Source organism: Protopterus annectens, chromosome 8.part0, assembly GCF_019279795.1.
Source record: "Protopterus annectens isolate FY-2018-M chromosome 8.part0, PAN1.0, whole genome shotgun sequence".
Classification (NCBI taxonomy): Eukaryota; Metazoa; Chordata; order Ceratodontiformes; family Protopteridae; genus Protopterus; species Protopterus annectens.
The window spans coordinates 184,818,447-184,844,193 of record NC_056741.1 but is presented as its reverse complement, the minus strand read 5'-3'; the positions used below and the strand labels follow the sequence as shown (position 1 = coordinate 184,844,193).

The window sequence follows — 25,747 nt, the reverse complement described above, 5'->3', positions numbered from 1 at the left end:
AATACATAATATGGGTGGGGGTGGTTACAATACATAATCCACAGTGAGTGGTGTTCCCATTCACATTTGACTATTTCCTGTATTCATTCTTATGAGGATTATTATTTTGCACATGACTTAACTATGAATTAACTACAGGTATGCAGTAGTACAGTCAACATATGTGACGGTTTGTTACAGTATAAATGTATGGACCTCTGTAATACTGGGGACTACCCCACATCCTTCACAACATTTCATGCTTATGTACATACTATTATTCTGTGAACTTTCGAAGTTTGTGAGAGCAGTAATTACATCTGTCCCTATTTGTCCACCCATCCTTTTAGGCTTTGTCCAGATTTTGTTGCTGTAATAGGTTGAGAGGTGGTGTCGGTATGTGATTGAGTTGAATATATACTGTCGATAATTCAGTGGGGAGTAGGGTTACCACTTGTTCCTCTTTGCGAGGGGAGGTCCCACTTTGGACAGTTGTGTCCTGCGTTGAAACCTAAGACATGGCAAATGTCCTGTGATTTTAAGACAAAAATATATTTCTTATTTTCTTTACTAGTTGCATGATACAGGCATTTTGTATCTGGTACATGTAACTATTATTTGGGATAGCATAAGCTATTCAAATGCTATGGAATAAGCTTTTATCTTGGCATACAAGTGTAATTCTGTCCTTTGCACTGGCCGGGGGTGTGTTTTATCCTGCAAATTCTCACATTTCTACAAGGGATGTCCCACCTTGGCCATCTGAACAGGTGGCAACCCTAGTGGGGTGACCTGCATGGTGGACAGCTGTTCCATCATGCGTAGCATGTTTTGCATGTCTGTGTAGAAACTGAACAGTACCATGACTACACATACATGTTTTGTCCAGATGTGTACAGTACTGGACACCGTGGTATGTAAACAACTCTGAGGTTTCAACAGGTTTCTTATCCCACGCGGGATGTACACACATTTTGCCGAAACATGAACGCACGGGCATTTGGATTTACGTAACTGTGATGGGATGTTTACAAATGTGGGATACATATTTGCAATCCTGACACTGCCTAGGATGATACTTCCTACTACATATGGGGAATACTCGCTATGTGTAGGTGTACGGCTGCGCAAGGCTGGTAGCTGGATTTGGTGGACATTCGGACATGGGTGCGGGTTATGTGCTATACAGGGGTTGTTGCATATTGCATTTGCATGCATGGGTTCTGCTTTTGGATATCCCGGTTCCGCATATAGCATCCTATGTGTATGTGACGGTTACATTCCTGTTCATGTGTATAGCACATTTTAATATACATATGTTTGTGTGTGTTTGGTATACAATTTGGACTGTCAGGATTCTTTACAGTTGTTATATAGCCACAACTGCCCAGCTGTGTACTATCACTACCACTGTGGGACTGCTGGTGACCATGCCCATGGGGCTAGACATGTGTATTGGCGGCGCGCTGACATGATGCGCTTCACTTCCACTGGGTATAACTACTGACAGTGCAGTACATTACAGACACACGATTTTAAATATCATTTTTTCCATGGACGGAAACTCATATTGTGTTGCGTGCATTTCTGTTTGGTTCTCCATTTTGTGTGACCGGGAACTGTCTTGCATGCTTTGCATACATTTCATTATCCACAGACACTGATAGGTGCGATTACTATTGCAGGCAGGCTATAATATTCAGCGGTTTAGGTTGCTCATCGCCAGCCAACATTGACACGCCTCCGGGCGCAGCTTAGAAACGCCCCATGCACTCGCGCATGTGTCCTATGCACGTGGATGTGGTGGCAGCGCACCTTCATTAATATGCATATGGCGCTACTACACCATTTATATGCCGCACAGCTTCATGAATCCGGGGGATTATTCTACTGAATTGCTGCTTTATTTGAGCTGTTTTTTTACTGTTGTGATAGTGAGTTAATTTATCACATTTGCACTGTTTAAAGCAATTTACTGAGTAACTGCATTTCATTATTGTTTTACTGTATTTCATTGCTATTTACTCCAATTCATTACTGTTAACTGCTTTTTACTGCATTTCATTACTGTTCAACTGTATTTTTTCATACTGTGAGTTCTGTTTTTGTCTGTAAGTGGTCAATCCGTGCTTCTTTGTAAGTTTTACTGTTTCCTTAATGCTTAAATTGAGTGGCATAGTCTGGGCACAGGTGTGCTGCATCCAGAGCTGCAGCTGCACAGTTCTTCACCCTTTTTTGAGGTATTCCACCTACAAATTTTCCCTTAGTAACACTTGTATGATCACATAGTAGTACTACTCTTAGACCTTCCACCCTTTACCCTCTTAACTTTCACTAGCCTCTCTCCCTCAGTTTCTGACAAATATGGATGGACAATTTCCTACATTTTCTCCTGCCAGTCTGGTTGATATGGACATACTGAGACAGTGCAGCAACTGCTCATGTACATGGACAGCCTTCGACTACTACCACCTAGGAACACAATTTGTGAGAGATACAATTACATTAAGAACCTAGAGTCATTGCTCTCTCACTCACAAGCCAGTATATCTGGCACTGAGAAGGTTGTCAACACTAACACCACATCTCAAGCACCAACACCACCCACACGTACATAACACGCACCCACATATGCAGAGATCCTCAACAAAAACATACCCAAACAAAAGAGACCTCTTAGGCAAAACACACACAAATTCCACTGCCCACCACACCACACATCACGCATAGTCCACACACCTGTGTCTCACAGCCACTGAGGCCTAAACATAAACCCAACATATAAGTCATAGAAGACTCCATTGTGAGACATACACATGTACCCCTCACAAGGCTGGATAAGGAGAAAGCCATGGTTAGTTGTTTGTCAGGTGTCAGAATCTGCCATATCATCCATGCACTCAAGTCTCTCAACAACAGGTACTGTTATGACTCTGTCATAGTCATTGTTGGCATGAATGACTTGAGACATACCACTCCGGACTATATGAAGACAGACAAGATCAAGCTTACTGAATATGTGCCCCAGGCAGGTATGTTCCTAGCCTTAAGCAGCATTCTACCATCACCCAGAATGATGCCTCAATACAAACATAAAATGATTAACTTTAACACTTGGCTTAGTTTCTGGTGTCATTCCAAGGGGATCTAGTACCTGACAGCCTGGGATAACATGATTGACAAACCACGATGCTTTGCCAGAGATGGCCTGCATCTGTCTCCCTTGGGCTTCAGGCTCCTGGCAAAGGCTCTTGCCTCACTGATAGTGCCTTTTTTAGGCGATGCCATGATGTCAAAGCTAACAACATCAAAGTTTCATCAAAATGCAAATCAAAGGTCATGCTGCTAAATGCTAGGAGTCTAAACATGAAACTGCACTCATTGCAAGCATTCTTAACCCTGGAAGATGCTGACATTTGTGCAGTCACAGAAACCTCATCCAAGGTTGTGGAGAGCACCCCAGCCATACTAGGTTACTCATCCTATCATACATTCAGTGGGCAGCAAAGCAAAAGGAGGTGGAGTTGCAATATATATAAAAGACATTCACATCTCCAGGGTGGTCAAAGTGTTTGATGCACAGTAGACACTCCAGGTGCAGTTGGCAATTGACAAGACCTCTATTCAAATCATAGCTAGCTAGAGGCCCCCAACTTTGACTGAAGATGCCCACTCCACCTATTTGGACCTCTTCAAATCTATCAAGATTCAACCCTTAAACCTGATCCTAGGCACATAGATTGGAAGAACTACTCATGCCAAAACACAAATGCCCAGGGATTCCTTGACTTCATCAATGCAAATGCCTTGGAACAGCTGGTCGACACCCCCACAAGAAGTGAAAACACCTTCAACTTGGTATTAACCAGCATGAGTAACCACTGCAGCATCCCTACAGAGTCATCATCCCAGTAAGATCCGACCACAAAGTGGTCACTTTTGAAGTCACCTTCTCCCCCGACTTCCCCCTACCGAGGGTCAAACAAAAAAACTTCTCCAAAGCTGATTACAACCTCCTGAGGGAAGGTATAAACAGCTTCACAGCCCCTCCCCCCTCCACAGGAACTGGCACATATGTCCAAACTTACACCAAAATGCTAAAATAGCATTTATATAGCTGCATGGAATCAGGAATACCCGACAGGACAAAATCCTCCTCCTCAACGAAGAGTAAACCTGTCTGGTGGACATCTGCAATAAATAACCTCTCTAATAAAAGGAAAAAAAATTGCTGGCCAGGACCAAGAAGGAGCAGGTGCCTAATTGGAAGGAATGTCTCCTTAACCTGAACAAGCAAATAAGAGCACTAGTGAAATCCTTCAAAGCAAACTTCAAGTCCAAACTGGCCACATCTACTATAGACAATCATAAGGCTTTTTTCACATATGTTTTCAGTCTCAAAGGAAGCACCCAGATCTGCTCAGAACTTGTGGTCAAGGACAACACATACACAAATGCCGCAGATATAGCCAACTTGCGGGCAGACAGGTTCAGTGAAAACTTCATCACTCTGTCCCCCATCAGTAAACCATAACATCCCCAGCACCCCCATCCCCTTATCTCTAGGGAGCAAATCATTACTGACCTCTCAAAGACAAATAATACAGCCTGCATGGGGCCAGATAACATCCCAGGCTGCATCCTACATGAACTCATGCAGGAACTTGCAGCACCATTAGGCACCCTATCAGCCACAGCCTGAGTACTGGCTTCATCCCAGCTGAATGGAGGACAGTCACTGTCATCCCTTTGCACAAAAGTGGAGCGTTCACCGATCCATGAAATTATAGACCCATCAGCCTAACTAGCCTGATCTGCAAGGCCATGGAGCAAATTATCATTGACCTCATTAAAAAGGACATTGGCAACCTCCAAACTTTCGATCCCACACAGCTTGGTTTCATCAGTGGGAAGTCATGCCTGCTAAAATTGGTTGACATTTGTGAGGCAGTCACCAAAACCACGGATGAGGGGAAGATGATGCACACTGCCTACCTTGACCTGGCTAAGGCCTTTGATATTATTCCCCACTCAGGTGTAGTAGGTACACACTCTCATATGGGCATCAATCAATATGATAGCAGATGGGTAGCAAACTCGCTCACTGATAGAACCCACCTAATCAAAATAGGGAAAGCCACCTCAAGCAGTAGACCCGTAATGAATGATGTACAATAGGGATCAGTCCTGGGGCCTCTGCTGTTTGGGATATACTTTTCTGAGGTGCAGGCCAAAACCAGTGGCTATAGCTGACCAAGTTTGCAGATGACTGTAAGCTGGGTGCTGTCATAAATTGCCTTAGTGATGTGGACATCCTTCAAGAGGGTCTCACCCAAACAAATGACTGGTGCCAGAAACATAGCCACAAACTGAATGCCAAAAAAATGTATCATTATTTCTTTTGGGGAGAGTGACATCCTCACAAATTATTCCATCAATAACAAGGTCCTAAGCAAGCAATCAGTTGTGAAGGACATGGGTACCCAGGTTGAGAGCAGACTGACTTTTGACCACCATATTGCCTCCGTTGTATGGAAAACTTTCTAAATGACCCACTTCATTAGTAAGGGTACCTCATTCAGGGATGAGGTGGTCATAACATCCCTGTATTTTTCCCTTATAAGCCCCGTTATTGAGTACAATGTCCCCATTCAACATGTACCTCACAAAACACATGCAGCAGCTGGAGAGACCACAGAGGTTCCTCACCAGGAGAATCCAGGGCCTCAAACATCTACCCTAGAAAGATAGGCTAAAGGGCCAGTCACTCTACTCCATTTCATACAGAATCCTCAGCGGTGACCTCAGTCTGGCATTCAAAGCAATCTCAGATCCCACCTTGATGGCACTGCTGCATATCCACAAGTCAAGCTCCACTCGAGTAACCCGCATGCATGAAGTCAACAAGGTCTGCGAAATCAATAGGACTTTTTGGCAGGATAAATTTGTGTTCCAGAGACTCCTGCTTTTATGGAATAGACTCCCTCTCCACATCAAGTAGAGTATATCATTAACCCTTTTTAAGCGCAACCTGGATAACTGGATGGGGAACAGAAAATACTGCCCAGGGATTCTACCTTTTTCCCTGGTGTACAGGGGCATTGGGTGCTGACATGTTGGAACATAGGCTAATCTCTTGGCTAGGCTTGTAAGGGGCTCAGGGCCAATACCCTAGTAACATCCTATGATCTTATGATCCTATGCAGTACTGCATCTCAGTTAGAAGATGAATCTTCTTTGTTAAGCTATAAATTCAAAATAGCTTCCAAGCAAACTTTAAGGCTCATTACTAGCTTCAGTCAAAACACCCCTTTTTTCAAAAATATAGTACAAAGACATTAGGATATACTTTGGTTGGATAATACACTAAGTGAATTAATTCCTTTAAATTGTTCTTTTTCTTACAGAAAAGGGAAATCTTTGGGTAACATATTTAATCACTATAAAAGGAAATCCAATCAGACATTTGAACAACAAACTACTGTTGGTGGGGAGATACTTATGCAATGTCAACCTTGCCTTCATTGTTCTCAGTGCAAGTATGTTGGTAAAACCAAGAAATTTACTACTCAAAATACTTTGAATGTGTTTAAAATTTTTGTTTATGGAAACTGTAATTCTGATTGGGTTGTTTACCTAGAAATGTGCACATGTTCTGAATGTTGTATTGGCCAAACACCCTGTCCTTTAAAACTTGTATTTCTGAACATATTAGTGACATTAAAAATAAACGTATGTCTAATGCACTATATAAACATACAAAAAAGCATTTGACTGCCAGATTTACTTTTGTTATAATAGACAAAACTCTATATAACAGAGCCCACAATTCAGGATGGCATAGTATTTTGGATAAAAAAGAAAGAACTTGGATTATCAGACTAGATGGATTATTTTCACCTGGACTGAATGAGCATTTATAAATAACTAATAGAAAACGGATATTGTATGTTAGCAGAGTATTAAAGTTTGTGGTTCATGTTTGTTAATAAATTCAGTCATCCATACTTGGTTCAAAGTGCTTTTGCACCTGTTTCACATATCACCAGCCTTGAATTAAATATCCTGCTCATTATCCACAACTGATACCTGACCCTGAGTTTCAATAACAGTTTGCAGTTTGAGATCATATCATGAAGGATGCTCTACACAACCATGTTCCTCTATTTATCTCCATTATGTCTCATGTTATGATTGATGTCTCCTAGCAGGACTTCAGAGTCAGTAGGTGGTACCCTATCACATAACATGCTAACAGTCTCCAAAAAGCAGAAGAATCTGCTTAGCTGTTAGGTACCTCTATACAAACAATAGTTTCCTTTTGACAGTTCACAACTCACATTGAGATGACTCTTTGATCTCCTGCCAGAAACTCCAACTCTATGGTACACAGCTGGGGGCTATTGAGTATCCTCATACTTGCCAGGTGCCTGTCCTGCAGGAAATGTCCAGCTAAGGAAAGATAACAACCACAAATGAGATTACTAAATGCAGTACTAATGCTATGTGAAGATTAATATTAACCTCTAACTAAGCTGGTACTTTTTAGTTTTTACTATAAAAGCTGATTCCTTTCCAAGCACTGAGGTTATAGTCTATGTCTCAAGATGCAGGTTATATTTTAAGGGTCTAGTCCACATTAATCTTTATGTCTTCTGCTTGACATTTGATTGATATTGCACCTTATGGATACTGAGCCAAAATTATGTCTCTGTGTTGCTTTGTTTTGTCTAGACCTGGCCAAGCTGTGTTGGCGATCCAGCCACCATGCACTCATCACCAAACACTATCTAATATGGAGCATACGAATGCAGAACATTGTTGGTTCTGCAGAAACATCAGGAAAGTACTAAAAAAAAAACAGTCTACTCTTGTTGGCTCAGTTTAATTCACTTGAACCATGTTTACTCCAGTGTTTCTGAAGTAATTGTTGGCATTAAATGATAGTGCTGGAAAGACATTTCCTGGACCTGTATGGTGAGTGCAAGTATTGAGGCAGGTAAAGTAAATTTATAGATCATGCAGAAGTGAGCCTTGATTTCTAAGACAAGCATTGACAATGAGGTAAGGTCAACAACTGAATTATTAGTATGTTGTAGTGTACAGGGTGAAACTGTTAAAAACCATACCAAACCAAATGGATTTGCCAATAATTAAGGGAGGAATGATGGGCTGAAATTAGATGTGAGTAAGAAACAGTGCAGTGAAAATATCAGAATGTAGGGTAAGATGGGAGTAGTAATAGGTGTGCGTAAGAAACAGTGCAGTGATAATATAGGAATGTAGGGTAAGATGGCCATAATGATAGGAATGTAGGTAGGATGGGAGTAGTGTGCAATGGCTCAGAAATTAGACTGTTTATAAAATATGGCATGATGGGCGGAGATTAAGACATATTAATTTAAGAGCCAGTGACACAGGAAACTGTGTTACAGTAAATTTACGAATCTGTAGGAAATGCGTAAAAAGGCTGACTGCAAGGAAATAGTGGCTTAAGGAGAAAAGGAAGATGGATGTACATTAAAGAAGAAATCAACTATATCCTCTCTAGATCTGTAATTAGTGGATAGTGAAGGTAATGCAATGTTGATTAACAGTGAAGTAACACCACTGGGTTATTAGAATAGGATAAACAAAAATGAGAATGAAGTATAATAAGTGAAGCAATATAATAAAATGAAATGAAATTATTGATGAGCTGCTGATTGTATCAGTAAAGTTTTTATAGTCTGGCTGCACCACAGATATGTGATTTCAAATTAACTTTACTCATGAAATTGTTTAGACGCATTTTGAGACACTCCTGTTGAAGAAACATGATATGTGCACCCACTGGCCATTTTAGTTTACTGAGCAAACAGCAAGTGAAACTGGCAAAAACTGCCAGGATAGGTCCCCCTGAAGAAGGGCATGCACTGCAGGAAAAGATTGCAGAGGTGGCTGACTAAATATTTCAGTGACAGAATAAACTCATCAAATTTGGGTGAGAGTAGCTAATGCAGATAGTAGAACAGCATGTGAGTTGTATAGAATAAGGATACGTTACAAGGATTTTCTCAATGATAAGTAATAAAGTTTGGCTGAGTAACACTAGTCGGGTATTTATCACAATGGATGTAATGCTGAGGCTAGGAAACAATAGTCAGGATAGAGAAATTGGGAGCAAAATAAATCCTATGTAATGATAATCAAAACTGAGTCAGCAGATGGATTAGGTAAAATAAGTGAAAAGTGTATGCAGTAGATGACTGCATTTTATAATGCATTTAGTCACTAACAATGTCATTTGAGTACTTATGAAACACTGGTAGCATTGCATGACATCATCAATGTGGCTCATTATGTCACCAAAAGAAGAAATCATGTGAGCTGCATGCCACAGGGATACAATTTTCAGAAAAGAGTAAGACCACAATTTTCAGCAAGAATAGGAGAGTAAATAAAGATAAATGATGGAAGATAACCTGGAAAAATGAACAACAAGAGAGAGAGTACAATAATACAGAGACATATTAGTCTGTTAGAGATGCAGAAGAAGTTTAGAAAAAAGTAAATGACAGCACGTGACGAAAATGAGACTGGGTATTTAAGTTACAGATGAGCAAAATACCAACATAAATATTCTGCAGCATGAATTGTTTGCAGTGAGAAAGTACTCCAATTAAAACTGAAGTAAAAGCATAGACTTTATAATAGCCAAACTTAGAAGAATATACAACTGCATCTTGTAATTGCCAGACTTACCAGAACATACAACACCTGCATCTTCCTTATGGTTACAGTTATGTTTTCCCCATCTCAGGAATTGACACTGCCAGAGTACAGATTCACTTCCAGAACATATAAAGTCATCCAGCCAAATCGGCCCTGATCCTTTACCAAATGCTGCTGAGGTGCTGGCTGTTATGGCATGTCCACATTTCAGTTGTTGGCAAACAACATTGGCAGCTGCCAAATCCCACCAATCATCACACACCGTGCCCCAGGTTCCATTGTAATACACCTCCACTCTTCCTGCACATTGTCCCTTGGCATCAGCAATTCTCAGCTGCATGTGTTCTGTAACAGCCATAAGTACAATGTGTTAGTCAACAAAGGAATGTTTACAGGTAAGCTAAACCATGAGATACAACAGATTACACTGAGGGTTAACATTTCACTAACCTTTACAGAGAACAGATGCATATTGGGGAAAAACATCTATTTCAGGTTGCTGAATGTAGGAAATATTTAAAGTACAGTCCAATAATCTGGATTCATTTCCTTGACATTGTACACTTCTCAGCCACACAGATTCTTTAGTATTATTTGAAACACTGCTGTATGCTTTCATAGCAGTTCCACACCTCAGTTGTCTGCAGACTACATTTGCATCTGTCATGTTCCACAATTCATCTTGTACTCTTCCCCATGTCCCATTGTAGTAAATTTCCACAAGACCATCACATGGGCTTCCTCCATTCATTAGTCTTAACCTGCCATTTTCGTCTACAATACAATAATGGGATTGTTATTAATGCAAATTAAATGGTGTGTCAATCAGAAATCAGTAGCAGTAACAAAATAATAATTCTAGTAATATTAGCTATAGAAGAAAAGCACTACGTATTAGCCTAAATTTGTCTGAGTGATACCAGCTGCTATCAGAACAGTTTAGTACACTTCTGTCATGTGGTTATAGCATTGTATGGAAAATAATTTTAGTTGTACAGAATATGTTGCTATAACGACAACACATGCCTTTTAGAAGTTGTTTTTATGTAATCCAACTTATGCAGTCACATTTAACCTTGCTTTGAAACTGATATGCATGGATGCTTTACTGGTCTTTTAATGATCAATTATACCTTAAGGACTAAATTATTACATTCAATTAATTAAGAATTCTTCTATCACTGCACAGGGTATAGTATATCAAAATAAGCTATTATATAATGTTAGAAATTCTTCTTCCTGATTATTGTTAAGATTGTTGAAAGCAGTGGTATGATTTCTTTCTGTAAATAATTTGTATTTAAATAATATAAATGACATAAAATTTACTGGTACATAAGTCCAACACAATATAAATGCCTGTTGCTTACTGCTTATTAATTTATTTATTTTAACAGTCATGTGGTCTGGATCACAAGTGCCCATTTTTCAGTCACAACCATGTTAAAGAAAGGATAGAAGAGCTCAACAACAAATGTAAGAAAATGAAAAAAATATCAACAGCTCTGTGCAGAAAAAAACGCATTTACAAACATACTAATGACCTGAAAAATACAATGGGGCATTTTCACTGGAACTGTGGTGCACAATGACTCCTTACTTACAAGAGAAAACGGTAATGATTGCAATAAGGTTACATTTCATTTGCTGATGGCAGCAGACAATAATCATGCAAACTCTTCTCTTTAAGAAAATTTAGCATTCATCCTCTGAAGTGTCCAGATCTTCACAGAATCTTCAGAATGTTGCCTCATATTTTAGGTCTGTTCCTCATAAAATGTGTGGCTTTCTAGCAAATCACTGGGGATTGACATCAATAAATAATGACATACACCTGAGTTTCAGACTTTGTGTACATCAGAAAATGTACACTAACAATTCATACATAATTAAGAGGGTCAGATGGAGCACCACACTTCTTTCCTCAATTTCCTAAGCAGTAAAGTAAAGAACAGTGAAGTTTTGAAAATATCTGTCAGAAGATCTGTCAGCAAACTGGTAGGATGTTGCAGATATTAGGATGTAGCCCCTTTGCTTCCTATGCTTTATCATCAATTTGATCAGCCAGCTCTGTCACAGACTTTCCAAGTTCAAGTTTGGTGACATGCTCTGCCCTCTCCAGTTGTATTAAGTTTTTTCTGGTCCTTTTGGATAGGGTGACCATTTTTAGATGATCAGCCCCCCCCCCCCCCCAAACCAACATACTTACCTCCTGAATCAGCTTTGCCAACCAGGGAGCACAGCTGCCAGAGCATTCAAACTAAACTTTCAAATGGGAGGGAAATGCACTAATGTAAACATGCTCCCATGAGCACATCCACCAATTACCCATTTGCCTATGCCCTCCCCTCTGTGCACACATGATTGCAATAAATTAATGCTGTTCTTCAACTTCCACTACAGATCAGAATTATAACCCAAAATCTTACACTCTCATACTGAGATAGGCATGCCAGATGCCATCTGTCCAGCTTCCCACCTTTCTAATGGATCCCAGGTCATTAGAGTGTGGGCCAGTGCCCTATCTTCCCCCTGTACTGCTGGGATCCAAGGTCACTAGTAGTGCAGGTCATTGCCCTGCCCTTCTGCTGCTGGGATCTAAGGTCATTAGTATTACGGGTCAGTGCCCTGTCCTCCCACCTGTGCCACCGGGATCCAAGGTTATTAGTAGTGCTGGTGAGTGCCATGCTCTGCCCCTGTGCCACTGGGATCCAAGATCATTAGTAGTGTGGGTCAGTGTCCTGCGCTGCCCCTGTGTCACTAGGATCCAAAGTCATTACTAGTGCAGGTCAGTGCCCTGCCCTGCCCCTGTGTCACTGGGATCAAAGTTCATTAGTAGTGCTGGTGAGTGCCATGCCCTGCCCCTGTGCCACTGGGATCCAAGGTCATTAGTAGTGTGTGTTATTGCCCTGCCCTGCCCCTGTGCTGCAGGGATAGCTGTCTCCTCAGTTTTTTCTAACATTTCTCCCACCATGTCATTATTCTCTTGCTTCATAAAGACTGAAGTGATTTGTTAAGACTTCTACTTTTTTAATAGTATTCTGTTACATCACTGTCATCTATACTTAACCTAGAAAGGTATGAATGTCCATTTCTCCTTTAAACTATGGTTGTGCATCTCTTTAATCAAAGGTAGCTTTAACTGAAAGAAAAGCAGTAGCTACTTTTGACTGAATGTACTTACAAGTGAAAATGCTTTTGACTAAAAAGACATTTTGTTGAAAATATTCTACAAAACATATATGTCATAAAAATCTTCCCGCACCACCATGCAGGCCTCCCCCCTTCAATTACATATTCTAACTCCATGGTCGTACACCCATGGAGCAAAAAAGAAATTACCACAGTGAATCAGTGCTGCCACACAGACTCAGTCATCTGTAAATCTGGGGGTGCAACATGAAGTGGGCATTGCCAATTCATGCAAAAACTTCTAAATTGGGTCTCTAACATCTCCCGTGAACTTAAATGACACCAGAAGTACCACCAATACACTTCTGCAGCTTTCAATGTTAATAGCTATTCAGTCAAAAGTACTTTCAGTGAAAAGTTCCTACTATTTTTTTTTTCATTCAGCAAAGCTATCTTTGACAAAATGATATACACACACATACACAAGCTACATACCTAAAAAAGGCCTATTGCTCTTCTAAACATTGTTTCTGTCCACTGTCTTTCATCTTGTTCTTTTGGTGTCCCTCTGCTTGTATTCTTATACTGTGACTATTCCACTCCCTCACCCTTTTTACCTTTTATCATCTATACATTATCTTTTTTGCCTTAACTATTAACCCCAGATTCATATATTGCACATTGTCCTTTACTTCTGCCTTTTTGTATCTTCCTCAGACATTCAACAATAGCCCTGCAGATTTCATCCTGCACTCATTCTCTGAACTTGTTTACTCTCTCAAACTGCCTCCAGTCCTATCACTCAGCTTTCACTCTTGTCCTGCTCAACATAATCCAGTCTAATAGGTTCATAGGTAGGTACTAGGCTATCAGCCCAAGGGACTAGGTAAGCCTAGCCAACAAGGTTCCCTGGCTTACGCCACCCAAGAAAGTTATTTTCCTGTTCCCCTGTCGAGCAGAGCCACAGAAGTGATCCATGGGGTGTATTTCCTATTTCCTATCCACTCATCAAGATTTTTCTTGAAGAGTGCTAATGAGGAACTTTGCTTGACATAGATGGGTAGCTTGTTCCAGAGTAATGGAAGTCTCTGGGACAGGAATCTATCCCTCCAGCATGTCCTGTTTATTGTGGTGACAAGGTTTAGGTCCCTAGAGCATGTAGCTCAGAGGGATTTGGATTTCTTTAGGTGTAGCATGTCCAACAGCTCTCGGTTTGACATAGCTTTATATATTAGGCAGAGATCACCTCAGAGTAGACGATATGCTACAGAGTAAAGCTGGAGTTTTTTGAGACAGTCAGTGTAAGGCATCTGTTTGAGGCCAGTAATCATCTTTGTGAGGTACTTCTGTGGCCCTTTCAGCTGCTGCAGATGTCCTGTGAGGTACATTCCAAAAGGGGCGTTGTACTCTATAATGGGTCTAATGAGTGTCGAGTAGAGGAGAACAATGACCTCTTTTTTCCTGGATGAGAACCCTTTTGTGATGAGGTGTGCCATGTAGAAGGATTTCCTGACTACTGTGGCAATGTGATTATCAAAGTAGAGACTACTGTCCACCTGGGTCCTAAGGTCTCTTATCACACATTTGGTGTTAAATAGACTGCCGTCTATGTGGTAGTTCATGGGTACAAAGTTTTTACCAAAGGGGATGACGCACTTTTTGACATTAAGCTTGAGGCCATGGCTCTGACACCAGGCATCTGTCTCAGTGAGGCCCTTCTGTAGAATATCCACATCATTTGGGGACTTGACTACAGCTCCTAGTTTGCAGTCATCTGCGAACTTCATTATCCAAAGGCCTTCTGTGTTAGCCTGTACTTCAGAGAAGTAGATACCAAACAGGAGAGGTCCCAGGACTGAACCCTGTGGTACTCCACTTGTCACTGCTTTGAAGTCAGATTTGGAGTATGCAGCTTTTACAGTGTGAGTTCTGTCAGTGAGCCATTTGGCAACCCATCTTGTGACATAGGGATTTATACCTAGTTTAGTGAGTTTAGCTATAATTCCAGAATGGGGCATGGTGTTGAAAGCCTTGGCGAGGTCAAGATAGGCTGTGTCAACCACCTTACCCTCATCTACAGCTTTGGTGACTGCCTCAAAGAAGTCAATCAGATTCAGGAGGCATAATCTGCCTTTCACAAACTTAAACTGGGTGGGGTACAGAGTTTGGAGGTTACCAATGTCTTTGTTTATGAGTTCCATGATGATACGTTCCATGGCCTTACAGACCAGGCATGTCAGGCTAATAGGGAGATAGTTCCCGGGAACAGTGGTGGCTCATCCTTTGTGGACTGGGATAACTGTTGCTGTGAGCCATTCAGTGGGCACAAAGCCTGACGTGAGGCTATGACTGAACATGGTGCTTAGATGGGGAGCTAGTTTGTTCTGAAGTTCATGTCAAACGCAGCCTGGGATGTTGTCGGGTCCCATGGATGCTGTGTTTTTGGACTTAGAGAATGCAGCTTTTACCTGCGTAGAGGGGGTAAAGTTAGCACTGAACCTATCTGCCAGGATGTTGGCAATATCAGTTGGTTCTGTAATTTTCATGCCATTGTGCTGCAACTCAGAGCAGATCTGGGTGTTGCCATTGAGATTCTTGACATAGCTATAGAATGATTTGTGGTTGTCACTAGAATCACTGGCAATTTTGTTTTCGTAACTAACTTTGGAGGATCTTATAAGGGATATCAGCTTCTTACTGAGGCTGACCAGGGAGCTCCTCCACTCATGAGATTTTACTCTCTTTTACAACAGTTTCTTCCTTCTGTTGTAGAGTTTGTTTATGGCAGGGGACCACCAGATTGGCTTCCTTTTTTGGAGGATAGTGTCTTGGTTCTATTTGGGATAGCACGATCCATACACTCATGTAAGTGCTTACACAGTGCATTTGTGTAGGATTCAGCAGTCATAACTGTATTGTCCATCTACATGGGTGTCATGAAGTTCACCACTTCTGTCTTAAGAAGCATGAAGCTGGCTTTGGAGAAATTTTTTACCATGGTTTCTTTAATGGGGAGAGGGGGTGGGATGTGGATATCTAGGGTGATTAGCTTATGGTTAGATCTGACCAACGAGGAGTTGACGTCAGGTGTGGAACACTGGTCACTCATGTTGGTAATGAATAGGTCTAGGATATTGTTGCCCCTGGTGGGAGTATGAATAAGTTGATCCAGGGCATTGGAATTTATGAATTCCAGAAAGCGTTGAGCGAAGGAATTGGCACATGAGTAGTTTTCCCAGTTAATGGTGGGGTAGCTGAAATCGCCCATTATTAGGGTGTTTGGTTAAACCCTAATATTTTCCAGTATATCAAGAAAAGAGGAGTGGGAATCCTGGGGTATGGTGGGGAATATGTAGCTAGCTACAATTTGGATTGCAGTTTTGCCCAGGGTTAGTTGCACTTGGATAACCTCGGATGCATTATGCTGAGCAACTAGCCTGGAGTTGTGGATATCCTTAATGAATATGGACACACCTCCTCCTTTGTTGTTCTGGTCCAAGTTAGATGGCCAAAAAGTGTGGTATGAGTTATAGCCTGGAAATGCAGGGGTGCTCTCTGGAGCCATGAACCAGGTCTCAGTTCACTGCACAGATATCGATGTTCTTCATATTAAGGAATGCCTTGAGGGAGTGCATTTTGAGATTTAGACTTCTAGCATTGAGTAGTATTCCCCTCAGATTTTGCTTGCCTGTTCCTCTGCACTCTAATATCTTTGTCTTTATTTTCTTAACCTTCTCTCAGTTCTTTCTGGTGCAGCTCCTCATCGATTAGCTGAACCTCTCATTATTCAAGATTTCACTTAGCACTATGGACCTCATAATCTCCCAATCTGCTTCTATGGCTTCAGATTTCCCTACAAGTTTAGACCTTACTGTCCTAACCTGCTTTATTCTTGCCTCCACTACTCTGTCACCCTTACTTGATGAGCCTAGGAGAAACTACACTACATGTTATACTAGCATTCCTTTTTTTCATAACTGCCGAGGTGTTCACTTAAAGTTATTATCTTCCCAGGCCCTTGTCACTTTTATAGCTGGTGTTCCTCTTGTTGTTTTATGACTTCACTTTTGATGCCCTCATTTAGATATACTGCTCTATCTCCATCTTTCTCTCCTCTTTCAGTATAGAACAACAAATACACATGCACCACTATGTTCGCTCCTCATATTAATAGACCATAGGTCCTTGATGCCAGCACTAACACTTTCTCATCATGTAAAGCTGCCTTTAGATAGCATATTTTCTTATCTAAACTACTTGTATTGCAAACTAACACTATGCATACATGCTTTTAGTAACATGTATTTCTTCATCCATTATGTTTTGGGACCTGTTTTTTTTTTCCTTTCTCACTACTGTATTAGTGCCTACATTCCCCTTCTGTTTCTCTGATACTACCTCTCATTCTCCCTTAGTTTAATGTTAATACAATGGAGATGCACCTATACAACCGAGTAATGACATCCCATCATCCCTCTATGCTAACATCCCTGTTTTAGAAATGCCAGTCTCCATGCCATGAATGTTTCCATTGTTCTACTACTCCCAAACCTTTCTTGCTTGTTGAGTTGAGTGCAACAATCAATTTTAGAGTCTTACTCATCTAGTGATTGTGCCATTCCACCATTCCCTGCTCTGGTCCTCTGGTGTGATTCACTAATGGTCCTTTCTACAGGATGTGGACAATAAAAAAAGTCTCCTGATTGAAACTTTAGTTTCTTGATTGCTACAATAACACCACCACAACACAAAATCCATTTCAGAATTTCAAGATATAATTACAGCTGCAGTACTGGTATTTATGATAGCACCGCATAATATCTTGTGCCCAGGGTGGCTTCTTTGTCCAACCTAGTAACACTTCTGCTGTAAGGTGACTAAGGCTTAGACAGGTTAAATACTGAAGCAGATATCAGAATATTAACACTCTAAGTGGTGGGTTAGATACTTTGGCTACAGATCAGTAAGGCTGGGTGTCCCTTCTTAGTGAGATAAACATAAAACAACAGATTTTGTGTAGGCTAGTGGACATGTTACTGTTTTTAAAAGCAAAATGGTTAGTTATAATAGGATATGCATGTCAAGTAGAAGGATAAATATTTATTTCCAATAATAAAGCTGACTTCATCTTTCAGAAGATTAAAAACTTAGTAGGAAGTATTAGAAATGTGCCTCAGAGTTGAAAGCTTTTGGAATGTGTAGTTAAAGCTATGTTTTAATATCCAGCTACTTAAACAATCATTAGTGCAGAATACTATCACCCCAGATGCACAAAAGCAAAGTTTTTCCAAGTATGACTCACAATGTAATTTATGCATGCCCATATTGCCATGCATACTCAATAAATATTCAATAACTATGTAACTGCTACAATGAAGAGAGGGGGTTGGGAGAGTGGCCTAATGGTTCAGATGTTTGCCTTACAAACACAAGGTGCAGGGTTTGAGCCTCACAAGGGATAATTGGTTAGGCTTAAAGTGCCTTGCAAGGGTAGTTAGCCTAGTAGGTATCTATGAACCTATAAAGGATGAAGATAGCTAATGACTATTCATAAACTATAGCATCTGTGGTTCTTAGCTTACCATTGTCTGACTATATGTATATGTATATATATGTATATATATATATATATATATATATATATATATATATATATATATATATATGGGTTCCATTCAGAATTTCAAAGCTTAAAACTTCAAATCTCATATGATCAAAGATCATATGTTCGAAGTTTTAAAACTTTGAAATCCTGAATGGAGATTGGCATACAGCATGGAGTGGGAGATTTTCCTTGTCCTCACTGTAGTGTGATCTTAGAGTTGGTATATTTAAGTTGCAGGGGGTATGGGAGGTGCAGGAGGGCTTGCCCCCCTACATACACATGTTTGTCATGTGTTGAGTGGTGTTTCGGGGAGGGGTTCTCACAATTTTGAGATTCCGAGCTCTCCAGATTTTGAGCTCGAGATTTTGAAACTCCAGATTTTGGTATTTCAAAATTGTGAATGCAATCTATATATATATATATATATATATATATATATATATATATATGTTTACTATTGAAACCTTGAAACTGCATATGTCAACCAATCATATGGTCGACCTGAAATCTTGAATCCAGAATGGCGAAAATGCGGCCAGGTAAAAACTGAATACATCGACACCCGTAGTTCAGTATATTTGGCATAGTAGGATATGACATCAGTCAATCGTGCAATACAGCTTACTGTACCATGACATTCCACAGTAAATGGTACATGTATTTTATTATTTTGCAGTGGGCCAAGCCAGCCTGGACTCCCCATGTGGGTGAGCTGTGCCTCCCACACCCCCTGCAAATTATATATACCAACTCTGAGATCACACTACAGTGAGGAAATGGGTTAATTCCCTGTTCCTCACTGAACCGCGATCTCCGTACACAGTGCTAAACATGGATAATTGAACTACACTACCAATTCACTGTAGTGTAGTTGATGCTATCTGAGTCAGCATTCTGCTCATTTGCAAGCTGCCTTTCGACCACATGCCAGTCGACAGCAGTCACTTTGAAGATTCATCATTAACTACATACATAGTAAGCAACTAGCAGCTAATATGGATTGTGAAATTGGAAATCATTCCATAAAGACAATTAATATCAGAGGCTTTGTGACTGCTGTTAATAGTGTCAAAAAAATAAAAGGCATTCTTTTCTTGTAGAGCAGGGTTAATGTGGAATTCTCTTCCCTATAGAATAAGAAAGGCAGATGACCTGTTGTCCTTTAATAGAGGTCTTGACAACTGGTTGGGTAGTACTGTAAATGATTCATCATTGAATGTGTGGCAGGGGAAAGCTTACTGAAGGCCTACTTTGAAACTAAGAGATTATTTAATTATAAACATTGAAACAGATAGATGGATGGATATAAATACAGATATAAGTAGAAGATACTGTAAACAGGAAGAAAGCATCAAAGGAAGAATCCTTGCATAGCTTTGCTATAGGTGGTAAAAATAGGACATCCTTTTACATATATTAAATGCATATATAATAATCAGGTTTATCTAAGAAATATTAAGTTTATTCAGAAAGATATGGGTGAATAGTTAAAAAGGTGAAAAAGAGAACAGCAAAGGAGGTGACACGTTAAACAGAGAAGAAAAATGTTCAGCAGAAAAGGATACTAGTAGCTTAATGTGTGGTGTTGTTGGGACAGCACCTCTAGCTGGAGATATTTGGGAAAGGGGGAGGTGTGTCACTGACAATAATCACTAGACTGTTGACCAAATTTATTGATTTAAAACACAGAAATATATTATGTCATTTTCAATACAAGGCAGAAAGGCAGGTCAGATATGCCCTGATTATAAATCAAGGCTTGACAAAAATTTCTGGTGTCAACCATGTCGAAAGTATTAGATTTAACAGTCAGCAAAATATGATATTTATTCTTCAGATGTTAAAGGCATTGAAAATATTATTTGAAAAAACTCATCTATGTTCCAATGTGATGCTGTTACAAACTCCTTAGCTATGGGACATTCTATTTTCACATATAATAAATGTAACATTAAAGACCTTCTAGAAATACCACCTGTCAACACCTCTGTAACCTTCCCAGTGATGCACACGTTTGGAAGACACCACCAATGTGGTTAAATAGAAAACAATTATGAAGGGTGGTTATTTGACAAAACATAAAGGAGTGTTAAAGGTAGTAAGATTAATTGTTTTTCTGAACAATTGATCTATCTGGCTTTTTGTACACAGTGCCAAGCTTTCTGTGTTGATAAAACTATCAATGCCCTCAACAGGAGAATTTATCAACATTTATACGGTATACAACATGCCAATAATAGAAGGGTCTATGTTAAATCATCGAATGCTTAAAAAAGCGAATGATGATTTATTGAACCCATGTAAGTGAACGCTTACAACCTTGAATGCTTAGAACAACGATTTTTTTCCAAGGGAAAAAAAATCGCTGTTCAACAAAAAAAAAAAAAAATTATAAAACATTACATAAAGTGGGGGGCTTTACCCCCCCCCCACCCCACCCCTACTTAAATATATCAACTGCAAGATCGCACTACAGTGACAAATACGTCAAAGTAATGGAAGCAGCCAAGCGATTTCTTTCCCAGGGAAAGAATTTGCTTATATGCCATTTCACTATTTTGCCTTTTCGTGCTTTCAAGTTCGATCAAGATGCATTTGAAATAATGCGTCTTTGATCATTTCATAGTAAAACAATTTAAGTGCACTTCTAAGACATTCTCTGTTATGTGAAGGTTTTGTTAAATTTAAGTTTTTTGTTCTTCAGCAAGTACAAGCCTCAGCATACTCCAGTGATTGAGAAAACACTTCATTGCACCAGGATATGCTTTGGCAGTTAAGACTTGATGCAACCACTCTCCCTGGGATAAACAACAGTATATCTATAGCAAGTGAATTGAAAAAGAGGGCAAACACGTTTTAAAAAGGGCTACATTCAGATGGCATTTTTATGTTATGTAATTTTTAATTAGTTCCTTCTATTTGTCTATAGGATCACAAACGTTAACAGTATATTCTATATTACGTTGGGAAATGTATCTTTAAGAATTCTGTGGGGTTCCTAGTAAAAATGTAATGTGATTGGCTGGCTTTGGAGTTGTGCATACTATGTCACAAATTTGTTTTGTTTTTAATGAGGATTCCCTAGGATTATACTGTTCTGAAGATGTCTATTGGATAGTCAAAAGCACTAAACCATTTATTTATTCATTCAAGCTTTTTATATTTACTTGTAACTGTGTTTTTTTTTTTGTTTTAAAAAGTCTCAGGTTTGTGAATATGACTCACTGGTGTTTTTGTTTTAATACAAGTAGAGGTTTACCATCAGTTCCAGGATTCTTCATCCATTCTTTGTTCTGAGGCCATGTTTTACACATATAATTTTTGCTTTACTAGCAAACAGAACAGCATCAGCATAGTGGATTATGTGATCTAAGGGTCTGTGCCAGTCTTTATGACTACTTGATCACTGTATTACATTCATCCCTGGTTATAGATGTTGCTGAGCAGGCTTGAACATGTATAACATGGTAATAACTTTAGAATTTAGCATATACCTAGAAAACAACACAGAGTATGCAATGTATCCACTCTAATGAGACCTTTTATTATAAGATGTGTATGCGAGCTCACTGAACTTATTTCCAGAGAACAATACTGTGACCAAAATATCTGTAGCAGTGGTTACCCTTACACAAGTGATGTGGAATTAGGATGGATTGAAACTGTGGTAACGAGAGATTCATGCCTGATTAGACCTGTGCATGAGTCTAGTAATTATTCTAAAATCAAAATCTGTATACTGGAGAGCATCCCACAATGACTTTTAGGGAATGTAGGTTTATGAAATAATTATATTACAGATATCCAAGTTTCTCACTCACTGAGTATGGACCATGAAGTTATTATTTGTAAAGTGCTTGTATGAGGTCTTTCTATCTTGCACATGCAGAATATGAAACTGGAGGTTTACTATGAATAATCATGTCTCATTTAATCAAAATGCAAAAACAACTAAAACCTTGAGACATCACTACTCAAAACAGTGATACTTCCAAGGTGTCAAAATTCAAAAACATTTTGTTTATACATGAGGGCAAACTTGCAAACTCCTGCTCCACGAGCTACATATTAAGCAAAAATTTAATACATATAAATATATCTATATCTATTCCTATATATATATATATATATATATATATATATATATATATATATATATATATATATAGAGAGAGAGGTAGATAGATATACTTTTGGTGGATGTAATATTTTGTAATAAAGTACTGAAATTTCTATGGACAATGGGGGTGGGAGGTAGGCTAAAGACAATTAGAGGATTTTGTTGTTTTGTGGGCATGTTGACCATTACCTGTTTGGCAGAAGGACAGTACTCAGGTTAGTGTGAGCTAGAAGTTGGACTTTGAGATGGGAGTTTAAAAAATGATTGTTCACCACAATTTTGAATTGCTGTTCTGGAAACTAAGTGGTAGCCATAGTTGAGAAACAAGTGGTGTACGGTGGAGTTGTCTTTATTAATTCACAATTCTGTTATTGCTATGATGTTTGGGTTGTATTGGGTTATGACAACATTGATGTGAACAGTTTTATTGCATAGACTTTGTATATTATTTAGGAAACATGAGAGTGGGGATGGCCCTGATCTACGTTTGAGTGTTCTGAGAGGGAGTAGTATTAGAATTGTTTGAGTGAATATGCATAGCTTTTTGGTGGTTTTATTTATTTAATAAAAGTATGAGTTAGTAAGTGAAGATGTGATGGGTATGATTTCGGGTGGCTTGTAAGAAGTATGGGTGGAGAAGCTGTGTAGCTGGGATTGTTGAGGGTATGTTCATCAAAGAGGAGGTTGAGTTGAATGGAGGGTTGTATGAGATGATTTGTATCCTCAGAGGTGAAGGCAAGGTATTTGAGGATAGTGTGCCAGGGTACTGCAGAACTACTTTACAGCTCACCATTGAGAAACATTTAAATATCAAAAATGGTGAGCTGAAAAACATAAAAAAATCTTTTATTGCAGGGGACAGTCCCTTTCTGATCACCCCGTGGAGGAGATGGAATCCCCAGATCCCAAAAATTATATATACCAACTCCATGGTCATGCCACAACAGAGAAAGGGGGAAGAACCCCTGAAAAGTGCACCACTGGGTAGCACAAGTCAACACATTGCAAGAGAAACTTGCTGGGACGTAAGCATTTTCATCAATAATGGCGTCATTCAGCAACCCATGAAGGACTCATAGGTTAGCCATTGGTGGAGTCACGTTTGGTGGAGATGCTGGTGAGTTCAGTGGATGTTCTGAGGGGTAGTGTTAATGTTGCATATTGCTGCATTACAGTAGTGATAACTTGTTGCTTTAGGAGAAAGGAGTTTTTTCTTCTATAGCTCTTGGTAAGAGATTGTATGTGAGAAAAATATGAACTGTGCGGTAATTTTACAGATTGCTGGCTGATTTAGAAGTTATGTGGGTGTATTTTATACATATAATTATAATATATATATATATATATATATATATATATATATATATATATATATATACATATATATATATATGGTCTATATTAAATTATCGAAATGGCATTACTGCGAATGCAGTTTCGCCACATGTAAAGTGCAAAATGCCCAAACAGCGAAAGCTCACGTCATTGATTTTTTTCCTAGGGAAAAAAATTATTTGGCCTGAGCCATGACATTGCCCTTTACTCAACTGTAGTGCAATTTTGGAGTTGGTATATTTAGTTAGGGGAGTGTGTGGTGGGCACAGCCCCCCACATTAGGTGGGTTTGGGGGGTGAATCCCCACTTTAAAATATCTTTACTGGTGTGTTTTGTTGGTCTACCAATTTTTCCACAGGAAAAAAATCGGCCACCTGGGGTTTCGCTGCTTTAGCATTTCGGTTTTTATGTGTCGGCGAAATGGCATTCACTGTAATGCCATTCTGACAATTTGATATAGACCCATATATATATAATATATATATATATATATATATATATATATATACACACACACACACACACACACAAATATATATATATATATATATATATATATATATAGAGGGAGAGAGAGGGAGAGAGAAAGATAGATAACAATGATCCCCAAATGGACCTATTTCAGCCTCAGCCTGGCCCAATATAAATGAGAATAGACCACCAATTTAACAAGAAGTATTATGAATACAAGCAAACTATTCTGTGAAGATAATAATGAATCAATGACTGCAATAATAATAATAATCAAGTACCCATTATAGGGGACAATAGGAAAGGATGCTTAGAGTAAGACAGGGAAGAAGAAGAAAGAGAGTGAAGGAATAAAGCACAAAGTATAAAATTAAAAGTAAGAGCACACAGAAATTAGCTGTGAACAATAGCTATAATATGGAAAAGATGGTCAATATTAGTGTAGGGAAATAATGTGAGGAAACCAAAGGTGGCTTACTGGTAATGGTAAAAGCTAGGGATTTGATGATGTACCCAGAGTGAAAGCATGATGCCAGGGCACTTCTATGGGCTAGGCTTGTAAAGGCTCCAAGGCCGTTGGCCTAGTACACAACTATGAACCTATGAACCTATTCCTTGTCTGATTCAGACATGAGAGAGTCTTTATTTCTTTGCATCCCTGTGGATCTAAGTAAATAATGCAAAATACCAAAACAACAAGAAAAATGTCAACCAAGAAAAAATACATTCTACAGTCCATATCTGTGATATCTTGAAATATACACAAAAGAAAAAAAAAAACAAATAAAAGTATCAACTCCAAGATCATGCAAACACCAGGGAAAGGGAAAGTTCATCACTCTAGATATTATAGTAATCTCGTACTACTGTCACCAGCTTTACTGCCAACATTAGTGTCATTCGACCATCTCAGGAGAAGCTCTGTCTATCTGTCTTTGTATCGATGTATCTATCCATCTATCTGCCTTTGGTTTATTCACCTGAATGTACCTATAGAGACTTAAAAAAATTAAAAGAAGCCATGGGCATTCAGAAGCTACGTAACTGAAACACTGTATGTCCTTAAGTGGTTAGTTGCACGTATAACATAGGCTTCAACTACCGGATATTTAAGGCTTTACACAGAGAAGACTCTAGCTTCGCTGAGTAATTCTTGCAGTTTTACTAAAAGGTTTCACTGTGTGACATTTTACATATCTATCTATCTATATATATATATATATATATATATATATATATATATATATATATATACATGTTTATATGTATATATGTACATACACCTATATATGTATAGATATATATATATATATATATATATATATATATATATAAATATATATATATATATAAATGTTGATATGTATATTATATAGGAACACACACACACA

General features: G+C 39.1%; 1 protein-coding gene across 1 annotated transcript in view; it reads right to left on the bottom strand.

Annotated features, from left to right (window-relative positions):
• Positions 1 to 25,747, bottom strand: part of LOC122808182 (scavenger receptor cysteine-rich type 1 protein M130-like) — a 650,469-nt gene that overhangs the window by 538,852 nt on the left and 85,870 nt on the right. Inside the window, exons 4-5 of the mRNA XM_044079150.1 lie at positions 10,144 to 10,467; positions 9,724 to 10,038 (exon numbers count right to left, since the gene is read on the bottom strand). Of these exons, the coding sequence (XP_043935085.1) occupies positions 9,724 to 10,038; positions 10,144 to 10,467 (639 nt within the window). The remainder of the gene's footprint in view (positions 1 to 9,723; positions 10,039 to 10,143; positions 10,468 to 25,747) is intronic.